The sequence below is a fragment of the Xenopus tropicalis genome, chromosome 5 (genome assembly GCF_000004195.4).
Source record: "Xenopus tropicalis strain Nigerian chromosome 5, UCB_Xtro_10.0, whole genome shotgun sequence".
Classification (NCBI taxonomy): Eukaryota; Metazoa; Chordata; class Amphibia; order Anura; family Pipidae; genus Xenopus; species Xenopus tropicalis.
Genome location: NC_030681.2, coordinates 37,686,335 through 37,698,597, shown reverse-complemented (window position 1 = coordinate 37,698,597; position 12,263 = coordinate 37,686,335). Strand labels below are relative to the sequence as shown.

The 12,263-nt window shown below is 42.4% G+C and overlaps 1 protein-coding gene across 1 annotated transcript in view; it reads left to right on the top strand.

Moving 5' to 3' along the window:
- The first annotated feature begins 119 nt into the window (after positions 1-119).
- anapc1 (anaphase promoting complex subunit 1) overlaps positions 120-12,263 on the top strand; it is a 54,399-nt gene continuing 42,255 nt past the window's right edge. The window contains 9 exon segments of the mRNA NM_001079398.1: positions 120-240; positions 1,047-1,283; positions 3,197-3,358; positions 4,682-4,733; positions 5,927-6,027; positions 6,824-6,912; positions 8,280-8,353; positions 8,496-8,641; positions 9,536-9,759. Coding sequence (NP_001072866.1) covers positions 1,071-1,283; positions 3,197-3,358; positions 4,682-4,733; positions 5,927-6,027; positions 6,824-6,912; positions 8,280-8,353; positions 8,496-8,641; positions 9,536-9,759 — 1,061 coding nt within the window. The 5' untranslated portion in view covers positions 120-240; positions 1,047-1,070.

Genomic DNA, 12,263 nt, shown 5'->3' with positions numbered 1-12,263 from the left:
CAGAATGCTTCTCTCCTATTCCGTGACGGATAGCAATCCTGGCCCGCCTTTTTTCTCTGCACAGACTGACGGGAAAGTCCAAGATGGCCGCGTCCATTTGAACTTCTGAATTGCTGAGAGGGTTTGTGGTTTGTGTGAGACGCGCCAGGACTTAGTGTCATCTCACCCCGTTAGGAGTAGGCTTTGTACGAGGCTTTTATCCAGCGCTGAGAGCACGGGCGAAGGATTGCTTTATACCAGGTACCTACATAGTCTGCCTGTATCTTCCGCAAGCATTAGAGACTGAGAGCAAAAGTCTTGACTTAAATAACGCATTTAAAAAGGAAACAGAATGCAAATAGTTACTGATAAATGTTTTGTTTTCTGCATTAATGGTATCCTCCATTCATTGAACATTTATTTAAGATGTTTCTCTGTGCCTTTCCTTTCTGATGTGTTTGAGAGCTTGGTTGTGGGTTGTGGGCTTTGACAGCTCAGATCTCTGGTTGTCATTTAAGTACAGAGTTTGGAGTATATGGTCATAATGTATTCATCTGGCTCCAGCAAGTTACACAGGGCTGTACTGTTATTAATTACAATAAGGGATATTCCAACAAAGCATTCAGGGGTTACAGACTAAAGCGGCAGGATGAGAGGTTCCTGCTTGCATGAGCTTACAAACATACACCTTGTTCTCTGAGCTCAATGGAAACCTCAGACTGTTCTATATGTTTGCAGTTTAAAACCAGCCCGTGAGTAAACATTTGTGAAATGATGCAGTTGTGTTATTATACAAAGATGTATGTAGTGCTAAAGGGCTGTGGCCCCCTTGGGTTGCTACAGAACCTTAAAACACAATGTGCATTATTTGTAGTCTACTAGTATTAAACAGCCTACTTAAACTTTAGTTATCCTTTATAATTAGAAAACCATGACATGCAATACTATTTTAAAATGTGTACAACTGCATATTAAGATTGTTATGGGGTATTGGCATGTTTAAAGTTTATTCTTCACTTTGTGACATTTCATTCTTACTTTAAAAATATGTGTGGTTTTTTTTTTAGAAATAATGTTGATATTTAGAACCCATGTCGAACATCTATGAAGAAAAACAAACAATGATTGCAGCAGGGGATTTGCAGGAGTTTGTTCCTTTAGGCCGTGACCACAGCAAGCACCACCCCAATGCACTGAACCTTCAGTTACGGCAGCTGCAGCCAGCCTCTGAACTGTGGTCCTCTGATGGGGCAGCAGGCTTGGTAGGATCACTTCGGGAGGTAACCATTCACGAAAAGAATAAGGTAATAGTGTGTTACACAACTTAGTTCTAGTGCTTTGTTATTTTGCTTCACTTTTGAGGTTTAGATTTTTCAAAGGTTTTACAAAGTTTAATGGTTTTGTGTTTGCTGTGCTTAAACTGAAGCCGGCCATATATGCACTGATATTATCGTACAAAACTCGTTTCGTACAATAATCTATGCATGTATGGTGGCTCAAAGAGGTGACTGATATCACAGAAGGCTGCGGATATCGGTCGACTCCTCGATTGGCTAGACTAAAAGATTTTGATCAGGCACCATTGAAAGCACCCGAGCAAAATCTACCTTCAGGGCTTAATCGCCAGGTGGAGGTAGAATTTCTATTTTTTCCACCTACATATCTGACGATTTTAGCCCTAAACATCAGTGGAGGGTGGGAACAATCTTTCGTGTAACCAGTGGTCGCAAGAAAGAACGCAATTGCTACGTGTATGGCCGCCTTAAGTCTGTAGCACACCAGAGATTTGAAATACATCCAACTAGCTGTGTACTTACTATTATCATACCTATGTCTAAACTAAAGCAACATGCAGATATACCTATAGACATCTGTGTGTTGAAATCATCTGTGTTTTGACATACCTGTAATGGTAGTCTGAATGCCTTGTAAGCCATATGCCAAAGTGTACATCTTAAATTCCTGACATAAAAAGGCAGGACCCTAATGTTTTACCAGAAAGGAAAGAGATACATTTAAGAAAAACTAAAACTACTTTTAAAATCATAAAATAAAATAAAAATAATTAGCATGCAATTGTCAGTGGGATGGCATAGCTAGCCCAACTTTGGCCCAAACTGTTTGTGGATTCTTATTTACCCATCTCCATTTTGAATTTAAAGGAGAACTATACCCCTGGGCACAAAAAGCACCCTTAACTATCACTGGCTAAACCACCCTGACCTCTCCCTTATCCCATTGTTTTTAGATTTAAACCCTGCCCCTATCTCTAACCGCTGGCTAAAAATGCAAAGAAGCGGAGCCGCGTACATCACCGGCATCTTCTTACCGACTGAGAACTCTTCTGGTCTCTCCGCCGACACCTAACCTGCTTGCGCATGCTATCTCCAACTGCGCATGCGCAAGAAGGTTCGTATTGGTGGAGAGACCCGAAGAGTCTTCAGTCAGTAAGAAGATGTCGGCGAGCTACGCGGCTGTGCTTCTTTGCATTTTTAGCTAGCGGTTAGAGATAGGGGCAGAGTTTAAATCTAAAAACAATGCGATATGGGAGAGGTCAGGGGGGTTTAGCCAGTGATAGTGAAGGGTGTTTTTCATGCCTGGGGGGGTATAGTTCTCCTTTAAAACAGTTATCTGGTTTCTGGAGTCCAACTTAACTTCGCAACCACGCAGTGGTTTGAATGGCAGACTTGAATCTGACAGGCGAGAACCTAAACAGGTATTAAAAAAAAAACAGGTATTAAAAAAAAAAATTGCAACACTAAAACTCAATTTGTGGTTAAGAACCCCTAATAGACCACTCTAGAGATGGTATACTTATATTAGGACTTCTAAATTGTGTCTACATAGATTGAATGCAACATAGAGGAGCTAACCCAGCCACTGCTAAGTGTCCCACAGTGATTTGCAACTCTGTTCCAGCTTCTGACTTTAACTTGGAATTAGGCAAAGTAGTATGCCATACAACCAGAGGGAAATCTAAACTTCCATAAAAATACATCAAACTTCATTAGTTCTATTAAAAAAAATCATACAAGTGCTTTAAAAAGCAAGGGGGCATTTTGTGGCAAGAGGACAGCCACTTCCTCAGGAAACCGCAAAACACGTTATACCAGATCTCAACAAATACTCATATACAAATATGTTTCTATTTGAAGCACAATAAACTCATTTTAATTCATTGTAATTTAAACCCATTATGTCCATTTTATTTCTTTAGGAAAGCTGGCAGCTAAGGAAAGGTGTTGGTGATCCTGGAGAAGATGCAGAGTATGATGAAGAACTATATGTAGCTGGGAATGTGGTGATATGGAGTAAAGGGAGTAAAATCCAAGCATCTACTGTATATAAGGCATTTACTGTTGACAGCCCAGTGGTACAGGTAATTTGCATATCAGAGCTACTAGAAAGCTTTTCAGACCTTCCCTTTCTGTTCCTTCCCCTTTCTCCAATAGGCTTATTTTTGCCCCTCTTGGGTGGGGTTCCTCAAACGTTTTTTATTTCATTTCCTTCCTTTTGATCTCTGCCTATGTGGTCTTCCTGTTCAGCACCTTGCCCAGCTCCTTTTCACTGCTCTATAGCTGCACTCATTTGTTGTGGAGAAACTACAATAATCACAGTCCCTCCACGGTCAACATAGTATTTCACTAGGACATAGCAGTGACATGAATAAACTAGGAATATCCAACCTTAGATATATGGCCTGTACACCGCTTTTATTTTCAGCTTGTAATGATCCAATAGGAAGTGTAGAGAGTAGTGTTATATGTGTAATGCACATCGTATGTGCCTATCCTGTAATAGCTGCTAGTATGTAGAATGTGTGAAGAGCATGCATAGTAGAGTAAGAGACCATGAAAATTCACAATCTTTTTTCATTTTCAATGAAAAGTTGAATATTTTAGGGATAAGCTGTGGGCCAGAACAGAAAGCTGTCAGCAGCTTATGGACCAATCGTTTCTTGCTCATTTTTTTTATCAGCAGTGAATGGAAGGTAGTGCAGAGAAAGGTACAGGGGTGCAAAGATTTTCTTGATGTCTATAATATGAATGTATGAATTGTTTTTTAGAGTGTAACAAGAAATGCTAATGACATTTTCCCCAAACTATGCAGCCACTCTGATAACTCTGATAACTAATTCACCTTTCTTCAGCAACCATCCATTAGCAAAATGAGATTTCAAGTACTTCTTATAAAATGTATTATTCATACTTAATTGTCTCCTTATTAGATCTGTTTTGAAATCATCTCCTTAAGTTGGCCATACACTTTCAGATTTTAGTCGTCTTCTGACGAACGTTCGGATATCAGTTGTACTTTTCAATGCAATGATCTAAAACTAACATTCAGACAGAAATTGTAGGATAAAGACCTAAAAATAACAAATCGGAGGATGTTCTGAACATGAAATAGTTGTCAGAAACCAATCGTATGAAAGTGACATCCCAGAAATACATTGTAGGTCCCGAAGGAGATTGTCCGATACACAATACATGCGCCGATTTTAGCGTTATCTGACCAAAGTTTCCTAACCTGTCTGACTAACAACCAGTCACCACTGTACAAAAATTATCGAGACGATAATTTGGAGGCCACACATGCTCTGGAAATTTAATAATTTCCTTTTTGTTTTTTTTTGTTTTTTATGCTTTTGGGCAAACAATATGTAGCCTGTCTGTTAAAATGTTTTATTTTTTGTTTGCAGGCTCTGTGGTGTGATTTTACCATATTTAATGATAAAAATGATAATGAGACTGGTAAGTTTTTTTATTTTTTTATATACTTTCTTGCTGTAAACAGTAATTTTTATGAAAACTGTTAAAATTGCATTGAAAATAAATGTCGCTTTTTTTTATTAACTTCACAGCTTTACCAGTTTATAGAATAATTACTCTGGCCTAATGTTTTGGCACCCCCAGTGATCGTATCTTTTACTAATTTTTCAATTTTTTTTAGGACAATGCTCTGTTCTTGAGTTCTGCTGGTAGATCTTGTGGCCACACACACACTCAGGGCTATGCCAGCAGCCACTTATCAACACATTTACTATTACGATTTGCTCTGTACACATTTTACCTCCACCCAGGCATGCTGTGTTTTATCTATCTATCTATCTATCTATTGTGTGTTTGTGTGTGTGTAGTAAATAATGTACCCCCTATTGTAAAATATAAGGATATTATAAGTCAACAAGGAGTTCCATGATCATATAAAAGCACAAGGCTGAAGGCCGAGTGCTTTTATACAGGTCTTGGAACTTCGAGATAGCTACTAATATTCTCATATTTTTCAACAGGGGGTACAAGTTGAAAATTACATCTATATAACTGCTGGCATCACTAAGCACCGTCTGTAAGGATATAATTTACAGGATATTCATGGCTTGTGTGTGTGTGTATATGTACATCATTTTAGTAATGTTATATATAGCTTATATTACATAAAATAATTAAGGAGGCATTAACTTACCTGCAATCTGCAATTTCAGATGCAATTGTAAAAATGTTCTTAACCGCAATGTAGGGCGTTTCCCCATAATTCGAGCATAATAGCATCTGCTAGGGGGTGATGCATTTGTTGCAATAGCAAGCAATGTATAAAAATCAGAGCATTTGCAGATGTGTCAGATGCAGTTGTGTTGAAAATTGGGTGGCAACAAAATGACATGCTTTAGTGATTCTTTAACTGCACACATTATCTGTTAATACAGGCTACTGTGGGTAGTGGGAACTTCAGGGTTCCCATGTATCAATAGGTGCACTTATTTTGAAATAGGAGGCATAATAAAGTCAGTGGTGCTGAGCACAAATATATGGAAGTGTTTTGACTGCAAGTACCTTTTAATGAGTGACATTTTTAATGCAATGACTGCAGCAAACTTTATAGGCTTGCAATGTTGCTTTTGTCTGAACTCAGCTGCATTTGTATATTTTTATTATTTGATTTTTAGATGAAGGCAAATTAGAGAAGTGCGTATGTGTGCTGCAGAGCTCCTGTATAAATGTGCATAACACTGATGGGAAGGATTACATTGCGCCTTTGCCTTTCCAGGTAATGTGAAACATGCATTCTGTGTTGCTATAAAATGAGTGTCATTTTTCCACCTGACTTTATAGATGAGCTTCAGAGTGATGAAAACTATACTGATAAAAGAAGCTGCAGCGATTGGGTTAAAGGCATAGATGTTTGAATTGGGGGAAACCAGAGACAATTACCCATACAAATTCTTATCCTTGCTTTTGACAATACTACTTTTGTGGATTTTTATAATTAATCTTGGCAGAGGGATGTGTGACCGCAGCCAATCAGCTTCAGCTTTACCTGTCTCTTCCTATTCACTTGTTCTGCAGGGCATAACTGAATGATGAATGCAAATAAGATCCACCTGCTCAGCATCCCTTAACCTCCCCCATAATAGAAATATTTCCACTGCCATGTACTGGGACATTTAATAATATAGGTTATAAGTGAGACCTACCTTATACCTTTTTTTATTTCATCATTACTGAACAGAATACACAATTCAGACAGGGATTACCATACGTATGGTTCCCTAAATGACATTTGGTAAACTCTATTTCACCATGTGCAGCTAGAAACAAGGTAAAATGCTTAAGGGCAAGCTATGTCTAGCAGTGAGGAAAGGGGAAGGCCTTAGACAGTTATATATTTCGTTTAATTTGATTATTTATTCTGCAAATTCTTGTACATTTATATGTGTGACTATCTTAATGTAATTTTTTTCCTTCACCGTTGTATGTTAGTTTTACTGTTTTTATAACATAGGGAAATTCTCCTGTTTTTAATGTCTGATGCTTAATAACTAATTTATATACATTTGTTAAAGGTTGCCAACGTTTGGCCTACCAAATATGGCCTACTTTTTGAGCGTAACAGTAACAGTACCTTACATGAAGTTCCCCAAAGTCCACCAAGGTATGTATATATACAGTATTCTAAACCTCATTCTGTGGGTTGTGCAGTACTTGCCTGTCTGTAAAAGCTCTAAGGGCTAAAGTGCAGGAGCTGCCTCTGCATAAATTGTTTCTTTGGTTCTGGTGTTCTTTTAGATGACTACAAATAATTTTGTAGTATTTTTTCCCCAATTAGTTTAGGTTGACTATTAAATCTGGCAAGTATGCTTGTTACGTGGGTTTTCTTGGTGGAGTTTGTCCTGTCATTATGACCGTTTACGGTGATCATACACAGGCTGATATAAGCTGCCGATGGACCATGTCAGTAGCTTATTGGCCAGTGTATGAAGCCCTCCAACAGGCCTACCTCATCTGGCAAGTTTAAAAATCCCCTTGGGGGGGACCACATTGGTTGTTGATATGGTCCTCATCCTGACAGGATTCCGTCGTGGCCCGAGGGGCCTTAAGGTAGGCATATCAGGGGACATATCCGCCTATATCAGGGGTGGGCAAACTTTTTGGCTCACGGGCCACATTTACTTACCCCCGGGCTGGACCGGGCAGGGCAGGGCCAGGCCAGCGTTACACCCCCTTCGTCTCTTTAATTCCGGCCCGCCAATGACACCAAGTCTCGCGCGATGAGACTTGGCGTCGTCGGCGGGCCGGATTAAAAAGGCCAAGGGGCCGGATGTGGCCCGCGGGCCGTAGTTTGCCCACCCCTGGCCTATATGGTGACCTCACCAAATAAGCAGATCTGTTCAGTGTATTACCACCTTAAAACAGGCCATCAAAGCTGCTAGCTAGGCCCTTCCAGAACGAGTCAGCAACCTATCCGCTCCTGTTAGGGGTCCCTCGGTAGAGCCTTCCCTTCCAATATCTTGGCAAAAATTGCCCAGATATCTGTTGGGCATATTTAAAAATATTATAATGAGTAAGACTTTGGTGTCACTTGTCTGACTGATCTCATTGGCCCACTATATGATTTGATCATGGTCACAAGTAGGGAACTAATTCACAGTGCTCATGCTAGACTTAGCTCATACACAGATATGGAAAGGATCTGACATAGACTGCGAGTTCCCATTTATATGAATGGAAGCCAACTGCAGGTCAAGAGGGGTTATTTTTATATCTGTTTGTTCACACTGACAGAGCACACTGGCAAATCATAGACATATGATTATAGTATCCATTTGCCTTTTAGACAGCTAGAATCTTATGATTGATAGGATGTAGAATGAACCATATTTCCTTGTGCAACCATTTATTTTTAAAATAATATAAATCACTGTTTCCAGTGCAATTTAACTAAACATAACATGCTACTTTCAGGAGTAATCTTTTTTTTTTTTTTTTTTTTTTTATACTCTTCTCTTCTTACCATTGCAGAGAACCTCTTCCAACCATCTTTAGCATGTTGCATCCATTAGATGAAATAACTCCATTGGTTTCCAGATCGGGAGGTAAGTGTTAATTCCATACCATAGTTGTTAAAGAATATTTTTTAGTTCCTAAGAATCATTTTTCCCATCAAAATAACATACTGTTGATTTTCTTGCTTTTTGACCAATGTATTCATTAGAGGTTTCTGCCCTCTTCCTTTAGGAATATTTGGCAGCTCAAGAGTGCATTATGTTTCAGACCCCACACTGAGGATTGTTTTCACCCATTCTGATCCTTCTATAGTAATGACTTACGATACCGTGCAAGGCTCTCATACTGTCTGGGCTCTACGGAAGGTGAAAGCTGAGGTGAGAACTATATGTTCTGTATAAGGAGGCAGGTTATGGTGGAGCAACTGGAATTTGAAAGAGGGAAGTCCTGACTGAATTTTAATATATGTACAGGTCATTAAGAAAACTTGCTGAGCTAAAGCCACCCCCATTATTGTGGCTAGGGTACTATTTAAGTGAACTCTGCTTCTACTCATCTGCCCACGGGGTCCGTGGTGGCTGATCTGGCCTGTGCACATGAGCAGCGGAGTAAAACTAGTCATGGAATGCCAAACTATCTCTACTGCACATGCACACAGCTCTGACCCTGCTGCAAAGATTCTGTGCATTGGAAAAAGATGGCACTTATACCCTGGCCAGATGCATTTTTAGTGAAGAGGAGGGCTAACCCAGTGTCTGAGTTAGGAGATTATAAACACTGAGGGATGCCTTATAAATTGACATCTTCCAGAGATTAACCCGTTTCAATCTCCTACACAAAGTATGACAGTACACTAAACACCTTTTTTTTTTTTACTAGTGCAACATAGCAGTGCATGAAAACCCTTTAATGTTTTATTTTCTTGGGTTTTAAAGACAGATCATGACAGATGGAATTTAATTTAGTCGGTAGCAGGTCTGCCCGAAAATACCAACATGACTTCTGACGGAGGATTAGTGAGTTAGGTTGCTGCATGCTGAAAAGTAACTTAACTGCCCGTTAAACACACACCCTGTATGCTTAGTCATGTAGCGGTTATTGGCAGCACACCATGCCAGTCACTTCATTTTTTACTAGAGCAGTTACTTTTGTAGGCAATGATATTTCTTTCAAATATAACACATTGAAAAACATATGCACACACCATGACCAGCACTTGACATCCCTTCACAAATATTCAAATTTTTCCTGTTTATTTTATTTCAACACAGGAACAGAATGCAGTGTTAAATCTTGAGCAGATTGGTACCCCCCAGCATGGAATGACCACAAGCTCTTTAACGGCTCATCTCAGAAGTGTCTCGAAAGGAGAATCTCCAACAGCATCTCCTTTTCAGAACTTTTCTTCCCTGCACAGCCAGAGTCGCTCTGTATCCTCTCCTAGTATTCACTCTAGATCACACTCTCCTTCTATCTCTAATATGGCTGCTTTGAGGTGAGCAAAAAGGCACTGTATTTCTACTCCATCCCCAAAGGTTCCCTTCTGGGTACACAAACCATATACTTATTTCTCTTGCAGATGTCTGTGGGACACAGGGACCTTGGGGTATAGTATCTACTAGCAGGAGGCAGGACACTAGAAGAGGAAGAAGCCCCTCCTCCCTGCTACTATACCCCCTGTCACTTCCTGAGTGAACCAGTTTTTTTCTAGTGTCCTAGGAGACAGGATCATCTCACAGCTCTTCTGACAATCTACGGCCAGATTTAATCTGGCACCAGGGGTTATCCTACAGGGCCTCAACAGAGTTCCCTCTACAGGTTTCCCCCTACGTGGGATCGCAGCACCGGGGCCAGTAAGCCTCCCTTGGAGCGGGCCACACAGAAAATCCCTGCCTCTACCTCGAGCGCAGAAGCTGTCCGGTGTCTCCCCCTTTCAGATCTGGATCCTCCAGGTCAGTGTCTGCAGCCCCCCAGCAGCCCAGGTTCAGCCGGTCCCACAGCCCGCCAGCCTGCGCCCATGCGTTCCACCGCGTTCCTCTTGCGTTCCACCGCGTCCCCCTTGCGTTCCAGCGCGATGACGTCATCGCGCGCCGCCATTTTCGGAGCGCTTCCTGGTTTCACGCGCCTTTTGCTTCGCGCCACTTCTCTCTGCTCTCCATCCTGATCGGACGTCTCTGCCACAGCTCCTGACTGCTCCTTTGGATTCCTCAGACACAGGGCCGGTATCTATGTAGGAGGGGGCGCTGGTAGGGGAATAGCAGGAACGGGCAAGGCTGTGCTGGGTCTGTTACTGGGTCTTTTACCTGGCTGTTATACCTGTCTTTAAGCTGCATATATATATAAATTCCACTACAGTTGGGGACCTCATATTCCACTGAGTGTGTTACTGTGTGGGGGGACTGCTTTTTTCTCTGGAAAGCTTCTATATTGTGTATATATATATATATATATATATATATAGACTTTCTGATATAGATATATATATATTGTAAAAAAAAAAAAAAAAAAGCACATATTATCCCTGCTTGTTTACCGCATCAAAGCCAAATCTGTCTTTTTTGCTCTGTCTGTCTGCATAACCTGCTCTGTCTCGTGGCAATGGCAGAGGGCATTCCAGAGGGTCCCTTTTCCAGGGGGGCTTCCAGCTCCTCCAGAGTTAAATACTTAGCATGCGCCAAGTGCTGCAAGCGTCTCCCATCTGGCAGAAAGGAACCCCTTTGTTCCTCTTGTTCCAAACTCCCGGCTGAGCCCCTTTCCCAGGCTCTGGATACGCTTCCCCCCCCTACCCCAGAGATTCCAGAGGCGGCTTCTACTCCCGCTCTGGCCTTGGATGCTCCGGCGCAGACCTCATCCTCCAGCCAGGACCCTCCTCCCTGGGCGGTTCAACTTTCCACCGGCATCCCTAAGTTAGCAGCTTGTCTAGACAAGCTGCTAGATCGTCTGGACAAGGATGAGCCCCAGCCTTCCAAGTCCCTCAAGCGACAAGCACTCCTCCGCCTGGAGGATTACAGCGACACGGAGTCCCTACACGCCTCGGCCACCTGGGAGGATCAATCCCTAAGCGAGGGCGAGATTTCCTCCGACGGGCCGGAGGACTCCGACAACATAGCCAAAGCCTCCCCTGAGGCTATCGACTCTCTTATTGCTGCGGTCATGTCTTATCTTGACCTCAAGAGCACAGAATCCACCTCTGAGGCTTCTTCCTCTCTCTTCAAGCGCCAGAAGAAGACCGCCTCGGTTTTTCCTTCCCATGACCAACTCGACTCCATCGTACAATCGGAGTGGGATCACCCTGAAAAGCGTTTTCAGGCCTCTAGGCGTTTTCAACGCTCTTATCCTTTTCCCCAGGAAGCCCTGGATAAGTGGTCCATCCCTCCGTCAGTGGACGCGCCAGTGTCCCGCCTGTCTAAGAACACAGCTCTTCCCGTCCCGGATTCTTCCTCTTTCAAAGATCCGATGGACAAAAAGATGGAGAGTTTCCTCAGAGCCACGTTCACTTCCGCAGGGGAAAGCCTTCGCCCGGCCTTGGCTTCGGCCTGGGTCTCACGGGCCGTGCAGTCATGGTCTACTTCCCTTCTGGAGGGCATCTCTACGGGCTCTTCCAGACAGGAGCTTGCTCTCCTTGCCTCTCAGATTCGCGATGCCTCTGAATATCTTTGCGAAGCCTCTCTAGACTCCGCCCAGGCCATCAGTCGGACTTCTGCTCTTGCCGTAGCGACACGCCGCTCTCTATGGCTGAAGCTCTGGTCTGCTGATATGTCATCTAAAAAGTCTCTTACCACTATTCCCTTCAAGGGCAAGCTTCTTTTCGGGCCAGAACTCGACAAGATTATTAGTCAAGCTACGGGAGGAAAGAGCACCTTCCTCCCCCAACCTAGGAACCGTTCATCCTTTCGTAAGGGCCGCTTCTTTCGTCCCAGAGGCTCCAAGCCCGGTCCTTCCAGAGACTCCACAACCCAGAACTCCTCCAACAAGCCCAGGTTTCAGACACGTTCCAAG